Below are 19,314 nucleotides of genomic sequence, written 5' to 3' on the forward strand. Positions count from 1 at the left end.
ACTGTAACTTTTTTCTCAGTTATTTATTAATTACAGGAACTCCAAGTCACAAGTTATATCTGTCCTCATGGTGACAGAGTGCTGTTCCTGATTAGACAGACTGCTGGTCATGTGATCGGTTGGTGTGAAGCAACAGATTCTGGAATAAAATCTGTAAACTGTATAATATGTGACACAGGGTGAGTGCATGCTCCCTCTTATACCAGGCTTCTTCAGTCACTGGAGGAAGTTGGAGAACCCAGACATTCAAACTCCAAGCAGAAGACCCCAGACTAAACCCAGGGCATTCTCTCTGCAAGGCAACGGACGCTTTGTGAAGAATTTGCAAACAAAATTGTTGTTTTCATGGAAAAAATAAAAATAAAAATAAAAAAAATTCCATAGCTGAAAAATTTGCAATTTTTAAAACTGAAACATCAAAGAAAGTAATTCTGAGAAACAAAGAAACATTTTCAAGAATTTTACTGATATAAAACTTACTAATGATCAGAAGACAGAGAAATTTATACAAAACCATGAAAAGAGCATATCCACAAATCCTCGATCAAAACAAGGATCAACTGTATGCAGAGACCTTTATAAAGAAAGAGGAAAGATCAGCTGCTACTTGTGTGATTTAATGGAAAAAAAATAAGCTAGAATACAGAGATAAGCTATTTACAGATATACTGAGCAGAAATTACAAACTAGAGCAACACTACTTACCCAGCAGTGTTAAAATGTTGCTGCTGTGCCACATAAACACACAAAACGGTGTGTTTCTCTTTTTTTGGGTCAAAAGTTTTGATCTTACATCTCTTAATGAGAAACCTGTACACATGCATTCATTAATTTAAATATCATATTCACTGTGTTTAGGGTCTTTCAGCTGTTAAGGCAATGGATGGAGTCTGCAATAAATGCCTTTTAGGAGGAAAAAAGCCCATGAAACCATAAAAATGAAAAAGAGGGGGGGCTTTTATCTAAAGTTCTCATGTGAAATGACCAATGAGTTCAATAAACTCTATCTTTGTCATCTATATGTGACTGATTCTTTTGTGATTTTTTTTGCGGCCTTGTTTCAGAGGTATTGTGACATCAGGGCAGCATGATATCTCTGTTGCGTTGTAGCTAGAAGTTCCTGGGATTCAAATCCCAGCCTGAGGTTTTTCTGCTTAGTGTTTGCATGTTTTCCCTGTGCATTGGTCCGTTCTCTCCGGTGACTCCAGCTTCCTCCCACAGAACTACGACGTGACTTGAATGGCTAGATGGACGGATTCTCACGTCACACCTTGACACAGTTTCACTGGCTTCTCTCTGACTAGATATTTAATTTAATTCGCTCAACATAACAAAACCGAAAGATTGAAAATATACTTTTACTGCATTTGTATGATGATGATTTCAAGACAGATGTGACTGCAGACAAACTTGAAAACACGAGTCTAAAAACTACTAGGTAACCGGATCAAAAAGGCGCATCGGTTGGATGAAACTCCTGATTCATTTTCTCTTCCTGGGATTTATTCTTCTTTATTAACAGCCACGGTTTTAACAGCATTTGCAACACCATCTCCAAGGATCCTGTCATTGGTTTATCAGGACATTTATCATGATAAATAGATGGAAAAAAAGAGAGGGCTATAAATGAGGAGGGGGGGGGTGTAAAAGTGAGGTAACAGATTGACAGAGCGTTATGTATGAAGCTGCTGCCTTTTATTAATGGGGCTGTTCTTCTCCCCATGATCTGTGAGTGTCTTCAAACATGAGAGGCAAGCTGAACTCTGCAGGAGAGTAAAAAGCTCCAGCAGTCTCTGATTGTTTTCCTCATCAATTCTGGGCTCCCGAGAGTCTCTGTTAAACTTCAAGCCTCCCGACTATGGCATCGACAAACAAAGCGGCCGAGGAGGAACGGGGCCGCCTGAGGTCACTTTTTCACATCTACGACGTGGACAACTCAGGACGGATAGAAAAAAACGAATTTTCTGCTATCTGCCAAGAGCTCCAGGTTCCTACTGAAGAAGCAGAGAGCATATTCAGCCGCCTGGACGCTGACGGTGACGGCACGGTCACCTTAGAGGAGTTCCTGAGTGGATTCACAGACCGACATGAGAAGGAACAAATGGAAGAAGAAGAAAAAAAAGAAGGAGAAGGAGAAAAAGAAGACATGAACTTACATGTGGAAGAATTTTCAATCAACAAAGAGCAGGTCATGGTCAGGTGAGCTGTCAGATTTGTTTGTGTAAAGGTGTTTATGTTTACAGTCAAATGTAGTTCGAAACAAGCAAACCGTTGTTCCAGGTTTTCACATGAAGCTACTCTGAATGATGGAAGGAAAAACACATTTCGGATTACAATGCTCATTACTTATCATTGCAACACTGGAATGATAAAAAGACAATAATAAGGTTCAGATTAGTTAAAGTTACAAAATATTAATTCATGTTTTTGTGTATAAACTCGGTTTTGAAGCTGCTACCATCCTTTTAACATTATGTCCTCCTTTCCCAGAAGTAATGGATGCTCAAAGAGAGTTTAAAGCTTTGACCTCATTTTAAGCCTGTATCTTGCACAGCAGCATAAGGTTATCAGCAAATATCGTGGCTACATGCTGCATTTCATCATGCTGCAACCACACAAAGTGGGACGCGAGACTGAACGAGAGCATTGTAAAGCCTGACCGTTTTGTAAAGTTTTTGAGTTAAAGGCGCAAATTTTTTTATTCTTTCCAAAGATACAGATAACAACAACAAAAAAAACTCATTGTGCTTACAAAATGAATATGCATCTCATAATTATACGATAAGCAAGTAATAGATTTTATCTTATAATAACGAATCATGTACTTTGTAACTTAAACTATTGTTACTTGCACTGAATAATTATTTAGAGCACTTCTGCCTTTACTATATCATATATTTTTCATTTTTTAGCAAAGTTAAGAGCTAGTTCTCATAGCAATTAGATAATATGAGATATTCTATCCCATCACTCTGCTTGGTTATCTATAAATATGAGAAAGTATAATATGACCGTGGCCAAAATTGACTTCCATATATTTTACTGGCCCTCGAAGTTCATATTGCAGCTACTTTCCTTCTGCGTAAAGCCTACACCTTCATGTTAGGATCAGAGGGAGGAGTGAGCAAACACTGTGACACAGGTATTGAGGGCAGGTGCGTTACCTGAGTCCTAGATAGCAGTTTTCATTTGAGACAGCTGGGATGGATTTTATATCGCTTTTCTCTGAATTGACTCACTTTTTACCCAAAATTTGATTGATGCAACAACAAAAAGAAGGAATGAAAATAGTTGGCAGAAGCGCTCCGAAACTGCGGGCTACACGCTAAACCTTTTGTTTTGCGGTCATCCCGAGGAAAAGAGACTTGCCACTTTATTTGGATTTCTTGGCTTCCCCGTCTCAGTGGTCATCCCAATTTTTCTGCAACATCCTCCTCTTCCCCTTCAGCCAGCCGCAGTCTTCCGTCAAGGGTATGAGCGCGGAGGAGAGGGACAGGCTGCGCGCCCTCTTTCGCGCGTACGACGTCGACAACTCCGGGCGCATCGAGAGGAACGAGTTCCTCACGATCTGCGCCGAGCTGCAGGTGTCAGCGGTGGAGGCGGACAGGATCTTCCAGCGGCTGGACGTGGACCAGGACGGAACCGTCACCCTGCAGGAGTTCATCCACGGCTTCCACGACCGCTACGGAGAGGACATGGAGTCCGACGGAGGGCAAGTGTCCATCGCCTGGGAGACCTTCGAGAAGAGACTGGGCGAGCAGGCCAAGTTCATCCCGAGGTGAGAGAGAGAGAGAGGGGGAGAGCGCACCTGTCCGGGTGCCTGCATGCGTTAAAATATGGAAATGTCCAGAAAGATAGGAGGCTGTTCAACAGAGAGCGCAGTGTGCGTAAAGCACCGACACTTTTATCGTTGCTGCGAACTATTTAACATTATATATATATATAAAAAAAGCAAAAATACAAAAGAGTGCTCTGAATACAAACATTTAAGTACATATGTTGTAAAATTTTTAAAAAATATATATATATAAAAATAAAAAAAAAGTTGATGGTTGCGGGGGGATTTTATGTCGGACAGTGAAAGTAATGAGTTTGTAAGGGATATAAAAATAATAAAATAAAATTATTACACGATTCTTAAAACTCAAGAGTGGTAAATGTCTGAGAAGGGCCACAATGTAAAAATAGTTAGATTTAAAAAAAAAAAAACCGCCCCAAATTACACATGTTCCAGTAGCGCTTTATATGTTTAAAGGATAAATATCCCCCTACAAATAATGAATACAAAATTAAAGCACCAATTATTGAACAGCACTTAATAAACCATGGATAATCAATTATTAGTAATTTCTTATAAGACCGGAAAGGAGTAAAAAGTGTAGGCTGCCTTATCCAAAAAGTGATTTTTGGATCAGTACGTGAACAATCTCTTACAGTAACTCCTTATTCACTCTTCGTCATGTGTCGTTATGTGTTGCCAATATTAATAATTGCTAATTGCATATCAATCAAGTTTATTTGTGTAGCTCGTTTGAGCAACAAGATCGACATTTTTTTTACATCTGTTCTTTCTTAAATAGTTTTACTGAAGAGTTGCACCTATTCTCTTACACTTTGTCAAGCATGTTTTAAATAGTTACTCATCCGTTTATGTCCGTTTTCTTAGATTTTGTGGTTTAAATTTGTTTTGTACCAATTTTTTCCCATTTCATGCCAAGTCAAAATTTATTTTTAATAACACGTTAGCATAAACTCAATTTACTTCGAAAATATTTTTTATTAAACGGCAAGTATGATATTTTAATAATAATAATAATAATAATAATAATAATAATAATAATAATAATAATAATCTGCTTTCATTGGGCGTTTACGGTCTCACTGCTATCCTAAGAACAAAGTCATGGTTCCAGTTTCACTGAAAGCATTTTAAACATTTGAGCTTTGTTGTTTATACATGTCTGGTCTTCCCTCTTTTGCTTTATGCTGAAATCATCCCTAGCTAGTGTGAACAAACTTGTCCTTTATGCTGATTCTCACTGATGTTGCAAAAAAGGTCCTGGGTTTGAATCCTGTCTGGTGCCTTTTTGCGTGGAGTTTCCTTGTTCTCCCGAAAAATGTATGTGTTTTCACCTGATATTCAGCTTCCTCCTACAGTCCAGAAATATCCATGTTAGGTTGATTGGTCGATACACAGCTGTTGGTCCTGTGAGCCTCTGCATTGTCCAGTGATCTGTCCAATACTTCCTATAATCTAATAATGGCTGAAGATCATTCCCCAATACACAGATGCATTAACAAATGTATTTTTCTTAACTTAAATGATCATACATGAGTTACTGCATCAATGCAGGTGGCATGGCGGTGAAGCCCAGCTTATTTTATTAGAAAACTTCACTTTGGACCCTTCATCCACTTGGAACCTGTAGCATATGTTCTAAAAACATATGCTAAGATAAAAAAAAGTTCATCAAGACAAAGAACAGTAGAATCTTTCCCCAGTAGCAAAATGCTCCTGAATGGGCTTTGGGTCACAGTCCTCACAACGTTGTGGTTGTCCTTGCGGTTCTTTATTTTTCTAAGACATATTTCTCTTCTACTAAACTTACATTTCTTTGGTTTTATGTAATATTCAAATTTTCTTATAAACTGACCTTCAGCCTGTTTAGTAGGTTTTCACTAAACAGGCTGACTGCAAGTCTGGCTAAAGTAATCAGGACTTGGAGTCTTCTGGCTCAGCTTCAACCAACTCAGGCAAAAATGATCCCGATAACAAGATTTGCGCATGTTTGATCACATTTTCAGTCATTCTGCTGAGTATATTTTCTTGTTTCAGGTTTTCCATGTGACTTAGTTACTTACTTTCATGAACCCAACAACTTTGTTTTGTCTTTTTTTCTCTTTTGAAACTGAAGCTCGGCTGCTGCATAATTGTCTAAACAAGCAAATATTTCTTCTTACTCTGTGGCACTAAATTTGACTAAACTATTCTAGTTTTTGTCAGCAAGGATCGTCAAAATGACTTCTACTTGCTCAATGTCAGAATAATGAAAAAGAGAATTACTTTGAGAGTTTTCTCCAACTCTAAAGGTTTACTTTACAATACTTTGCTAGGTTCTTGGTCCGTTCTTCCAGACAGAACTGCTTTGCTGTAAAACTGATCTGGCGTCATGAACCACTGGGAAGACTCATTTGAGCCCAACGTTACCTTCCTTTTTGATATTTTTGAATTGTTGCCTCACTGTTATCCTAAGATTATGCTCCTTTCTTATGCTGCATTCTATTTTAAGAGACGCACCGGTTCCTCCTCAAGCAAAACAACCCCACAGCATGATGCTGCCAACCCCCGTAACAGTTTGGGTAGCGTTACAACTTGCCAGGTTTCATCGTTTTTTTCCAAACGTAGCAACAGACATTTTGGGCATTACTAAACACTATGAATCTAATTTGAAGGTCTAAGCCAGATATAGCGTATTTAAAGCTAAAGAAGGAAAGTTGACTCAAAAAAGGTGAATTTGTTGACGTTTCAGTGAATGCGTGCGTGTGTGTGAGTGCGTCCGTGTGCGTCCGTGTGTGTGTGGCCTTGGGCCTTGCATGAGACTGATCCTCGCGCTACTGCGCTGTGGCATCAGGACATCGATTGTCACAGTGGTGGTCTCTGCTAAAAGGGCTCATTTATCTTCAAGTTCTCACAATCTCTCGTTCATTAGTCAGCTGAGAGACAATAATTTGCAAATGAGCTCATACCTCGCATCTGTTTTTCAAATAAAGATAGAATGTTTTGTTTCTAAGAAAAAAAAATCTGTTATTTGCCAACTGGGAATTTTATTTTAGTTGAAGTTGGGGTAACTGGAAGATCTTTTGAGGAGATTTGGGTGTTTTCTCACACCTGGTTAAAAGGATTCACATGTTTAGGTTTAAATATTGTTCAGAAAATCTTAGGGGATCCTTTTTACAGTTGGATAGATTAGGTAGCTGTTCCTCAAACCCAATTTATTTTAATTAAAACACATAAAATGCCTTGTCTGCCCTCATTGGTTTTGGATGTATAAACCACCTTAAATTTCATCGCAGACATTTATTAAACTTTTTCACATTTTGTCACTTTACACATTCTAGTACTTTTCATCTTGCATTCTAGTACAAAAAAAAATCTGTGAGGCATGCTGTGAATTTATATTCTGCTCCTTGGGATATTATTTCCCATGGAGAATGTTAAAATGTTCAGACAATTTGAAAATTTCATTATGGACTTCAGGTGAACTCCAACTTTTGATGTTATAAACGACATCCTGGCAACCACCTCTGTTTGTACCTGTATACGCTTGACCTTTGCACTTCTGATCCTGTGTTTTTTTGTTTGGGGGGGGAGGGTTTCATTTATTTGTGTGTATTCTGTCATTGTTTGACTCTGTAGTGACTCTGCAGAAAGATGTGTGTCACAAGGGGCTATCAGATAACGTTTTATGTAACATTGTCTGTTTGCAGAGGATTATAGCCACTCATCCTCTTCACTGGACAAACAGTCTGAGCACTCAGGATATTCTTTCACCTTCCTACTGAGTCAGAGAAAATTTATCTCGTTGTTATTTTTCTAAAACGACATACATTTGATCAACGTTGTGGCTGTAAGGTAGATTTTTAGTTCAACTTGACATATTATTGTAGGGTTTTTACTAAAAGTGACATGTTTTGGAGAGGTAAATCAGCATAATTAAAAGTAATTATTTGGCAGAGGCCTCAATAAAATAACAGTAAACTTTCCATGTTTTCTCTAAAACAGGCTTGACTTAACATTAAAAAGAGGTTAGCTCTGTAATTTAAACTCAATATTCAGAATTTAAGGTGTAAAATGTGTTATTTCTACTCAAAATTAAGCAGGAGAGTTTATTTTTCTATCAAATTACTCAAAGTCTGTCCACAGTAAGGTTTCCCCAACGTGACTATGCGATCTGCGAAGTCAAAAAAAAAAACTACAAAAGTAAAAACTACTACAGAGATGACATTTTTTGTCCTGAGAAATTGACAGGCCTTTATGATGCTGTATGCTCCGTATAACAAAAGCATTTTTGTACGTTTGAAACTACAACCACGAAGCATCAACAAACAGAGCTTTGTAGACAAATGCTTTAAAGTTTAAGATCGAACGTTGTTTTACTCAAAATTAGCTACATATTTGAACTGTCTCTGTCACCCCCTTAAAGCCAACCAACCAAACCAAAGATAAAGTGATTGGTAACCTGATTTTTAATTTTGTTTTGTTTTTCAGGCATGAACAGGCAGCAACGTTGTACCAGAACATCAGCCTGACTGAGCCCAGACTGATTCCTCAGTTTGAGAAAGTCATCATTAACTTCACCAAAGAGATCAAGCAGCAGAACTCAGAGATGGAGAACCTGGCTCTCGCCATCAAGAGGTGAGCAAAACAAGTGCACCTCGAAGTTAAACGGTCCCGTGATGGAGCACAGAATAAGCCTGTGATGGCCGTGAATCATAGCGAGCCTATTCTTTTCCAGAGCACAGGACCAAGCGTCAATGCAGCTCAGTGAGATGGAGGAGGAGATGGACCAGCGGATTCAGGCTACAGAGAGAAAAACTCGTGAGCAGGTGGGGCACGGCCTGAATTAACACATGGAAAACCTGCAACTTTCTAATGCATTCAGAAGATTACCATGTTTTGACAAGCCGGGGTAGTTGCTGTGAGCTGTTTCTGCTCCTTTCTCTGGAGTTTGTGTAAGCAGCGTGATAAGCAGGCTGCGTTTGTTCAGCTCTTCCCTCATGTCAAACAAACACGCACAGCTGTATATCAGATTACCGATCCAAACTCCGACACGCCTGCTGATCAGACGGATTTCACAACTCCGTGGATATAAAACCAGTTGGAAGGCAGATGGAGGTGCTGGGGCATGGTTTATCCTCCAGTATAAAATGATAAGGCTGCACATATTTGGGGCGATAAGACTTGTGGCGTGAGGATAAAGCGACAATGTGTGTGTCGTCTGCCGGCGGGCCGCCATCAATGTGGTGCCAGATAACAGCCAGCACTTCAAATCTGGATGAGTGAGGCAATGCGACTTCAGGTGTGAGTCTGAGATTTCAGCGTCACATACAACTTATTATATCCGATTTTACTGCAGTTAAAGTAAAAAGTGTAGCACAGGAAGGACGTTCTGAAAACAGGAAAGCTTTAAAAAATAATGACTAAATTTCACCTTACAGTATCTTTGAATCATCTTTTAGGTCCCATTTTATGGTTTTCTTTTGATTTTGACATTTCTCTGCACCAGATGAAGTTCTTTATTCTTTGCTATGTGGAAAAAGTGGATTCACATCCTTGAATTTGTGTCACATTTTGTGAAGTTGCAACCATCAACTTTCATGTCTATTAGGATTTTAGCAGATAAAATTAGTGTAGAATTGTGTGGCATAAACATTATGTGGTTTTAAATTGAAAACGATGCAAAGGCAGATGTTCATTTGTATCCAACTTCTCACTCTGAGGCTATCAAATAAAATCCAGTGCAAGTTACAGGCTTTAGAAACAGCTTGTTTATTAAATAGAGGTCCTTCATTTGAAGTGGGGGTACAGCAGTCCTGCGAAGGCCTTTGAGGTAAAACCTCACACAGAAAACAAGTGGAATGATAGAAAACTGGAACTACACCTCAACCTGAACCTGAACAACACCCACCATGCAGTGGGACGGCTTTTATTCGGAAGGACAGAAAGACGCCCAGATTTCACAGGAACTTACACGGCCAATTAAAAGTATAGATCAAAGTGTGATGTGTTTGGTTTGGCCTAGTCAAAGTTCAGACCTAAACCCATCACAGAACTTGTGGCATGACTTGAAAATGTATGTGACTGAGCATGAGGCTTAAACACCTTCTGCTGTAATTGCACTGAAAGGTGGTTGGGATTTCACATGCATGCCACACTTTTCAGAATGTTGCTTTTAGGAATTGTACATTATTTTGTGTTGGTCTGTCTCACAAACCCCTAAAAAAATACATTGAATAAATAAGAATACTAAAATTGATCCTGCTAGTTTATATTTAAAGTTTCCATTTAAACAACAAATATATTTCTATGCTTTTAGAAATGTAGTCTACTGTGTTTCATCAACATTTTCTGCATCATGTATCTGAGGAAAGTCATGTAAGACCACAACAAGAGATACGTTTATGAATATAATATGCATTTGATTTTAAGTTTCACATGATTTTATTCACTGGAATCCATTCTAAATAAATAAATAAAGAGCATTTTCTTAAAAAGAAATTCTGCCTATTGAACATAAAGTTGATCAGTGTTGGTTGAGAAGCTGTGCTGGCAGACAACTACAGTTTAAAGTACAAATAGTTTACAAATCAGTTCTCAGAAAACTGCATTTAATTTTGAGGTCATGATGTTAATGGGAGCCTTGGTGGCCGTCTTATCTCTGTTCCGGTGTGTTATGTAAGTGTTCTCTAGCGAAGGAGCTCCTGTTTGTTTTGTCCTAAAATAACTCATAAAATCAGAGGGCGCTCACCTGTGTTCTACCACAGTGCGATAAATGTGCAAACAGTCTGCGTCTGAGCACTCCTTGAACTTCCTGTCACTTTACGTCGGTGGTGCAGTGACAGCTTAGGGTTCATATTTAAAGAGAGAAAACTGATTTTGAAGGTAAATGTAATTTTGGATCTTGTGTGTGTGTGTGTGTGTTTTCTCTAGGAGAAGAAGCAAACAGAGGCTGCACTCAGTGAGTTGCGGAGGAGTTACGACACTGAAGTTTGTGAGCTTCAGTGTAAAATCCAAAGGATGCAGATGGTATTTTTGATTCTGTCTTACTGTAACACATCAGCACAGCAAGTTGCATGTTTCTGAAACAACTACGCCAATCAGGAAAAACACTGAAACACAGCAGAGATTGAAAAAAGTCACTTGCATCATCTCGTATTGATCCACTCTTTGTTGTAATCAACAAGTTGGTGTGGCGTAATCCCGACTGAGTATTTGACTGCTCTTCTTTGCTAAATGAATTAATTTAAATTAGGTGGTTTCTTGACTCTGACTCTGATCTTTCCCATAAGCAGCTGCCAGCAGACTGATGTATGCTGCAATACCAGTGTCACTTTCACAGGCAGGCCAGTTTAACTCCACCATCATGATTAAAAAATCTAGAGTAAGAAGGAAGAAGCCACATCTAAAATTTACATTTGTAGATGAACCAAATTCCTTCAGGGAAAAAGCTCATAAGGTCGGACAACACAAAAATTTGGCTTTAAAACCTGAGAACGTTTAATCATCAGTCAAGCATGGTGGTGGCAGCACAAGGCTGTGGGGTATTTTTTGCTGCTTGGAAATATATGGGCCATACTAATTTACTAGATCTGTGTTAAGACACCAACAAATTCTGCAAAGAAGGATGTGAAAACGTCTAACCAGGATCATACCAGAGCAGCAAGTGGTGGAAAATGGGCATTCACACTAAAAGTTAGTGGGGATTTATGCAAAATATTCTTATTATAAATCCACTCAAAAAAGCTAAACTTGATGCAAAATGTTAAAGGTCTGTTCAATCGGCGTATTTGAGCAAGTTTCTGCTTTTGCGTGTGAACAACGAGATGTTTCATATGGAAACTGGGCCAAAGTTTGACCAAAAAAGATCAAAAACAAAACCTGCCTCTTAAAAATTTGTTCCACCACAGTCACACTGTCTGTCTTCCCAGGAAAATGAATCTTGTGAGTAAACATGTTCATTTTCAACATTGAAAAAAGTCAAACTAACACCAAGCTGGGACTTTACAGTTGCTTTTAGTAAAATATACAAACTGCAAGGACAAATAATCCGACATCTTTGACCTTTGACAGATAGAGCAGAAGTACAAGAACATCACAGTGAAAGATGAGAGTCCAGCTTTAAAGAAGAAGATCAATGAGTTAACACTGGTGAGACCAAACACCCTTTGGTTCATTCATGACGCAACATTTGTTTTGCTCTTTTTTTTATGATCTTCTGCCAATTTATTATTATTTTTTTTCTTCTTCAGGAAAACCAAAAATTAAAACAAGAGCTTCTGAAGTCTCAGACCAAAGTTGCCTGTCTGCAGAGTGAGATGGACGGATTAAAGACAGAGTTAACTGATCAAAGCATGAACTCAGAACGGTAAAAGAAACATCATTTGACATAGTTTTATTCTTCTATGTGGTGTTTAGTTTAGTTTTTTTTTTCAATTCAGTGCTGTTATTACATCAAAATGTAGAAATAGCATCCAGAGCAGGATTTCCTGTATTCTGTTCCTTGTTCTGTAGCCAAAGCAAAACAACAGTCATGTGGAAAACTTTGGCGTTTTCTGTGAAATAAAATTTAAATAAAAAGGTTGTTTCTTCTGAGAGAGGAATAAATTAGGATGGCTGCCTCACGTAATAAAACCTGTTACTTAGGTCGCTGTACCTACGTATCTCTCTCTTCACTCCTGTTGAAGTGAGAGTGAAAACCATGGCAATGTACAAAGAGCCTTGGCAACCCATCAGAAAGAAGATCGTTTGTGTTCATTACTCTTTTATGAAATTCATGGACGTCTCAAAAGAGCTTTAAATTAGTCTTTTCACTGAACACAAATTACAGCGTGTCCAAAGTCATGGGCTGCACCCTCCTTTGGAGTCAACAGCAAAGACTGAAAGTGAGCGGCCAGGAAAGGGGACAGCGTAGCTTTACCTCGGCGTATTTCCCGTCGCCCTGCAAAAACACTTGAGTCGTCACAAACCTCACAACACGCCAGCTGGTAAAAATGGAGCTGAATTTTTCTGTCAAGTCTTGAATCATTTTTACTTTGCTCCAGTAACTGTTTGTTAAATTCTATAATATCTATTATTATTATTAAAAAATCTCCCATCCAGCCCTCAATAAATGTTCAGATAGGGCGAACAGGGAAAGATCGATCAGCCCAGTCCTTGAAATTAAAGAAAAGGAGAACATCTTTATGGAGGAGCTTTAATCGCATCAATTTGCCTTCCAATACGGCCTGATGCAGCACGTACATAGATATTTCATTTGAAGGGGATAACACTACTCCTCCAGGTGTGTAGTATTCTAACCTTTTTTTTTTTTTTACTGAAAACTGAATTTTTTTTGTTGACATATTGTTTATTGCATTAAACAAGAATATTTGTATTTAAGTTCAATAAAATTACTTCCCATCTTTCAGAAATTAGAAATGAGTTCAGACATCAACATGTGAACGTTTCTTAAAAAAAAAAACTGACTATTTCCTGGGGTGTCCTGATTCTTTTATGATCTGTAAAGCCCGTAAACGACCTGGAGTTTCTGTAATCAAACAGCCCCGTGTGAACAGAAACACGGAGCCTGGGAGCTGAGGGCCCAACTCGGCCTGTAGAGTGACGCTGGTTTGGCCTCAGGAGGTTTTGTTTTGTCAGAGCCGAAACAGGATATCCTGGAGTGACTCTGTGCACACAATAACTTTCTCAGAAGGGTCGCCTAGCAACAGATGAAACAAAGTCACTGGCAGACAAACACTACTTCGCCTTCATGGATCTGCTCATCATCCTCACACAGTCGCTTCTTTATCTTACAGCTGTTACTCAGACATTACATCTAACCTTTTATTGCGGCTTGGGGATTTCACTGCTGTAAATAAACGTCTAAACTTTATGATATATATTGCTCAAAAAAATAAAGGGAACATTTCACTTTAATTTTGTGTGTGGCTCCAAATCCAGGCCTCCATTGGTTAATAAATTTGATTTCCATTGATGATTTTTGTGTGATTTTGTTGTCGGCACATTCAACTTTGTACAGAACAAAGTATTCAATGAGAATATTTCATTCATTCAGATCTAGGATGTGTTATTTGAGTGTTCCCTTTATTTTTTTGAGCAGTGTATATTGCACAAATGCTTTTTTTAAAGTTTGATATTTAACATGGTGTGTAGAGACTGAGGGATTTTTAGACCTTGTTTGCGTCTTGTGTTTTGCTGCAGAGACGAGGAGCTCATGAAACACTTTGCAGACGAGCGAGACATCCTGGAGAGCCAGATTGAGATTCTGCAGTAAGTCTGACATTAAAAGTAGCATAAAGGCAGGAACGTAAAAGGTGCAACCTTGACGTTCTATGTTATTTTTCTCTGAACGGACAGGACAGCCAATAGGAAGCTCCATGACAGTAACGACGGTCTAAGATCGACTCTGGAGAAAATCACAAGGGTAAAAATGCCGAAAGTGCCTCCCGTTTTCCCCCTGTGACCTTGATGTGATTCTGACAATTTGTAGGCAACAGCATGCCATTGAATTTCACTTTATTTCAAATTTAAAGTGAAACTTGCTGTTTACATAGATCTTCCATTAAATTGTGTTATTTTTGTGTTACAGTCTGGTAACGGTGGATCCCCAGGAGACATCAAGAACAGAAACAGGAGTAGAAGCATCTGCTACCCATCGCCACATGCTTTATTAGACAGGTAAAATAAAATACACAGAGGTATGTGAAGACTGATCTACATGCTGTTTTTATCATCTGTAGATTCGCTGCACAGCTGTACAGAGTCAGAAAATTAACGTGTGAGCTTAGATATGTTATGACACTTTTACTTATGTAAGCTCCAGGAAGGTTTTTCTCCTCCATCCTATCAGGAGGCAACAGACATTTTTTAACGGATTTATTTGCATGTTCTGTGAATGTGAGTGAAGGAAGTATGGCTGTCCACTTCAGCCTTCTAATCACACTGAATGAAATAATTCTGCTTTTTTGTTTTTGTAAAGCAGAGATGGACATTAGAATGAGTTATGTAGCCTGTAGGCTGTGGTGCTGCTGAACATTGGTGTTAATACAAGATTAGGATGGTAGTTATGGTGATGAGAAAAAGTCAGATTTATTTACACACCCGGGTCATCGCTATGACGTATGCATGTTACGATTAAAGCAGCAAGATAAAATAAGTACGATATAAAACAAGGTGACCTTCAGAGCAGGTCATGACTTGGCAACAGGAGCGGGCCCAGGATGGACCCTAGAGGAACTCCACATGTAAATCCCAGCTTATCCAGCCTGACAAACTCCTGTCACCGAAGTGAATGAGAACTTTTGATTTAATGTGGGTTTTCTCAGGCTTGGCCAGCGTTTGGATGATTTCCCTCTGTACCCGCGTCGGCCCAGCTGTGACACTCTGGCCCTGGCCATCTGTGACCCTGGGCTGAGGCGCAGGCACAGCAGCGAGTGCGAGGAGGACAGCCTGCCTGAGATCTACGTGGACAGCGGCATGTCCACGCTCAGAGGCTCGCATGGCGGCTACGACTGGGAGCCCGAGGTCCAGGGGCAAGACGGTGAAGAGGAAGAGAAGAAGGACAGCATACTGGGTGAAAGCTCTGACACAGAGGTCAGATAATAGAGGTTAACTCTTATATATGGTTCTGTATAAATTTCTTACCATTAAAGTCAAGCACTACAGGAATATATGTTCAAGAAAGTGCACTCTACTTTCTTAACTCAGGTTCCAAAAACCTGAATTAAATGCCAGACTTTTATTCAACGTTTACATATTTTAATTTTACTGTTAAATTGCTCGGTTTGCGCGTTTCTGTCACAGCCAGCAGAGACTCAGGACGGAGAGTCGGCGATCGGGTCGGACTGCAGCTCGGTTTTGGATTGGAAGCCCACGGACTCGCTTGGTGCTGTTACGCCTTCCGCCCCGACAACAAAGAAAACCATCAGCGTCATCAGCGCTCAGGTGAGGGAGCAACACAGAAGCTAGAAACTGCTATTTCAAGTAACTTACCAATGCAACATATGAGAAAAGTAGCAATACTTTATAATGCTTTATAATTCTCTAAAACATTTGTAAGTTTCAGATTAAAGTGTTTTTTAGAGTTTTTGCTGCAGAAATAAACATTGAAAGTTGTATTGTTCCTTAAAAATCAGAAAAAATATCCCTTACGGTCTAAAAGATGCATTTTTCTTGCTTTTTGATAATTGTTGAAATTATGATTTTTAAATGCCAAACTGCATTATATGGGATATGGGTGCTTAGCTGAACTGCCTTTTTTATGTAGTTTTGTGTTACTCCAACCACATGTTGCATACCGTCTGATTGGTCGCTGATCAGTAAGTATGTTAAGACAAACACTATTGAATCCCTCAGAAAGAGCAGGGAAGGCGCAGCGGCGACCCATGGGACCCGGCTGTGACAACTTCGAGTCCTGACCTTTGCTGAGCGTCTTCCCTTTTTCTGGCAACCTGTTTTCCTGCTTACTAACTGTCAAAGAAAGAAATCTAGAGCCAAAAAATCCTTGAAAAAAAGCAGGGAAGGGTCACTGGTGAGACAGATGTCTGGGTTTCCCTCCTGCACACGCTTCCCTATCAGTAGAGGAGTAAAGAACAGTGGGTAGTTGGATGGATGACCAGAGCTGATTGGCTCTCCGATGGTTACTGTGATGTTTGCTCTGCTCCTCTTTCTCTGCAGAATGACGATAAAGAAAACGCTGACCTCGGCTACATGACTTCAGAGAAGGCCTACAGGATCGTCTTAGCCGGAGACGTGGCTGTGGGAAAATCTAGCTTCCTGCTTCGCCTCTGCAAGAACGAGTTTAAACTGAACTCCAGCACCACTCTGGGTGAGCTGGAGAAACTAAAACCTGCTCTGGGCGCTGAGAAGTATTGTATTAGAACCAGGACACCTTGATTTTAAGTTAGTTTTTGTTTTCTGTGGTCTCAGGCGTGGACTTTCAGATGAAGACACTCATTGTGGATGGAGAGCCAGTTTTATTACAATTATGGGACACTGCAGGGCAGGAGAGGTGAGTGAAAAGAAAGACACATTATACTGTCGGTGAAAAAGTTTTGTTTTCTTATGTTTTTGTGAACCTCATCTCTTCTGCTGCTGCCGTCCTCACAGGTTTCGCAGTATCGCCAAGTCCTACTTCAGGCGTGCAGATGGTGTGTTACTGTTGTACGACGTCAACTGTGAGAAAACCTTCCTGAATGTTAGAGACTGGGTGGACATGATTGAGGTAACACACTGGTTTGCTTCGCTGCTGTTTCCAGACATTTTCACATTGAGCCAACTCACAAAACTTGTTTAATCCTGCAGCTAATGTGTGCAATAAATTCATTTAAATGTAAAACTAAGTGGTCCTACATGTTTCTCTCTTCCTATTTGCAGCTGATGTGTAAGTTTTTGATGGACGGCATGTATTTGGTGTGCTTTGCTGTCCTGTGAACTTTGAGTTTTGCATGCTGGTCTTTGCTTGTGGAGTGATGTCGGTGAAAAGAAAATAGAAATATGTCCATTCAGTGTTGCACTGTGTTGAAATCTTAACAAGCCTACTACACCTTTTCTAAATTTTCATGATCTGCACCATGACATCAATTGTTATTTCTTTCCCAGGATGTGTCCCATGATGATATTCCCATCATGCTTGTGGGTAACAAGTGCGATCTTCGGCAAGATGGAGATAAATCTGTTCCTACCAGCTACGGGCAAAAGCTTGCAATGGTAGACACAAACAAAAGTATTTTATTACACTTAGCTCGTGACAAATCTCAATGAACCAGGTTTTACTTTATTTTTGAATCCATTCATTTATTTGTCTGTTGATACAATTGTATTTATCACAATATGCATGTATTACAGTTAAGCCCCAAACTATTTAATCTCAACATTTAAGCCAGAGTCCTGACTTAAATTGGTTAGAGAATCTGTGGAGGAAGCTAAAGATTAGGGTGATGGCAAAGGGGTCTTCCGACCTCAAAAACTTGGAGCCTTTTACCTGAGACAAATCATCAAGATACCAGTGGAAATGTGCAGAAAGTTGATGCAGAAACCTTTCTGTTAGGTTTTTTTCACTTAGGTACAGATAAACATGTCAGGAATAATGCTTTATGGGATGGTAACGAGTTATCTAATTCATACAATCTTTTTATAATCTATATTCAAATCCTTTTTGTCTATTTAATGTTCAGACTGGAAGTAAATAGAAACAAATACTTCATAATAAATCATAACATTGTATTTCTGCCTCCGTCCACCAGACATACAACACTCTGTTCTGTGAAACCAGCGCCAAAGACGGCTCCAACATCCTGGAGGCCGTGCTGCACCTGGCCAGGTGAGGCGCTGCCTGTTTCTTATCCAGGTTTATTTTAATTCATTTATGTCCTCCCTAATCTATAAATGTTTTCAAGGCTTAAAACTTAAAATGCAACAGATTGCTGTTAATTGAATGACTCAACAATGTCACTAGAGGCTCTTTTGCATGTGGAAACTTGTAAATGTATTTTTTATTTATTTATTTATTTATTTATTTTTGCATCTGGCAGGTTGGTAATAAAGCAGGACACCTTTGAGGAGAAACGCTATCAGTCGCTGACCAGTTTAAATGCTCCCAAGAATAAACCAAAGCTCTCCTGCTGCACCTGATCCAATTCTCCAGAGCTGCACCTCCTCATCTGCCTTAACGTGGAGGATACAAGGAGCAGAAATTTAACAAAACAGCAACACATAAATAATTGTTGGGGGGAAAAAAAATCAACAACCAGAACTGTTTTATTTATAAACAAAGTGGCAAAAAGAAGAGAGATAAGATCCAGCCGCTTCAGGAAGTTTGAGTTATTGCCGACTTTTTCTCTCTGACTGATAATTTCATTGTTTTTTGTGCTGTTATCGATACTTTACAGGACGTATTTATGAATTGTTTGCCATTCAAACATTTTTCTTAGAGAAAAAATGAATCATAATACTAAAACTGGGAAAGTAAAGTTAGAGGGAGTGAATATAATGAAGTGATGTGAAAATAACGTCAGAGGTGCAATCGGTCGGTTTATGTGTCGCATTTGTACTGGTGGAAAAAGATACGAAGAGTCTTGATGACGAGAATTGAGGTATATTTAAGCAGTAAATGTCCATGATGGTTTCAGGTGCAATGTCCCAACCCACTTTCTAAACCATACCAAGCAGTGTTACATTTTTGTTGTTATAAAGTTTCTACTTGTTTATTTCAGCTCACAAATGCTATTAAGTTCAAGATGTTCTCTAAATAATAAATAAATAAGAGAGTAGAACAGTGTATAGACTGTTATTTTTAAGAACAATTTTAATGCAATAAAGGAATTATTGCATTATTTCGGTTTTCTATGCCAAAAAGGCAACAAAGGTGGGATTTTGAGTAAAGAGCCTGTGAGTGTGAAATATCTAAAACACAAATAGCCTCAAGATGGGGGGCTTTTTTTTTTTTTTAAAGCTGTTACAATTTTACATTTATTTAATGATTAAATAATAGATTATAAATTAAACAGAAACACTAAACTGTCAGTGTTGTCTGG

The 19,314-nt window shown here is 39.0% G+C and overlaps 1 protein-coding gene across 2 annotated transcripts; it reads left to right on the top strand.

Annotated features, from left to right (window-relative positions):
• Positions 1-1,520: 1,520 nt before the first annotated feature.
• On the top strand, positions 1,521-19,111 carry rasef (RAS and EF-hand domain containing). 2 transcript variants are annotated; one of them, XM_016669439.1, is made up of 18 exons: positions 1,524-2,199; positions 3,449-3,778; positions 8,270-8,416; positions 8,517-8,607; positions 10,712-10,807; positions 11,852-11,929; positions 12,031-12,146; positions 13,982-14,050; positions 14,138-14,204; positions 14,370-14,458; positions 15,106-15,373; positions 15,584-15,724; positions 16,457-16,607; positions 16,709-16,790; positions 16,889-17,003; positions 17,381-17,488; positions 18,025-18,101; positions 18,313-19,111. In XM_016669439.1, exons 1-18 carry the CDS (start codon positions 1,859-1,861, stop codon positions 18,410-18,412), a joined length of 2,466 nt encoding a protein of 821 aa, XP_016524925.1. In that variant the 5' UTR covers positions 1,524-1,858; the 3' UTR covers positions 18,413-19,111. The 2 variants fall into 2 exon arrangements, with proteins under 2 accessions (XP_016524926.1, XP_016524925.1); XM_016669440.1 differs by lacking the exons at positions 18,025-18,101; positions 18,313-19,111 and adding an exon at positions 17,156-17,162 and having other exon boundaries at positions 1,521-2,199; positions 17,381-17,458.
• Positions 19,112-19,314: the final 203 nt, after the last annotated feature.

This window comes from Poecilia formosa, unplaced genomic scaffold, assembly GCF_000485575.1.
Source record: "Poecilia formosa unplaced genomic scaffold, Poecilia_formosa-5.1.2 Scaffold25, whole genome shotgun sequence".
Taxonomy (NCBI): Eukaryota; Metazoa; Chordata; class Actinopteri; order Cyprinodontiformes; family Poeciliidae; genus Poecilia; species Poecilia formosa.

Coding starts and splice junctions, on each gene's coding strand:
- rasef (XM_016669439.1), top strand. CDS start 1,859: ATGGCATCGACAAACAAAGCGGCCGAGGAGGAACGGGGCCGCCTGAGG. Junction 14,205..14,369: donor CTCTGGAGAAAATCACAAGG/GTAAAAATGCCG, acceptor TTTGTGTTACAG/TCTGGTAACGGTGGATCCCC. Junction 14,459..15,105: donor CCACATGCTTTATTAGACAG/GTAAAATAAAAT, acceptor GGGTTTTCTCAG/GCTTGGCCAGCGTTTGGATG.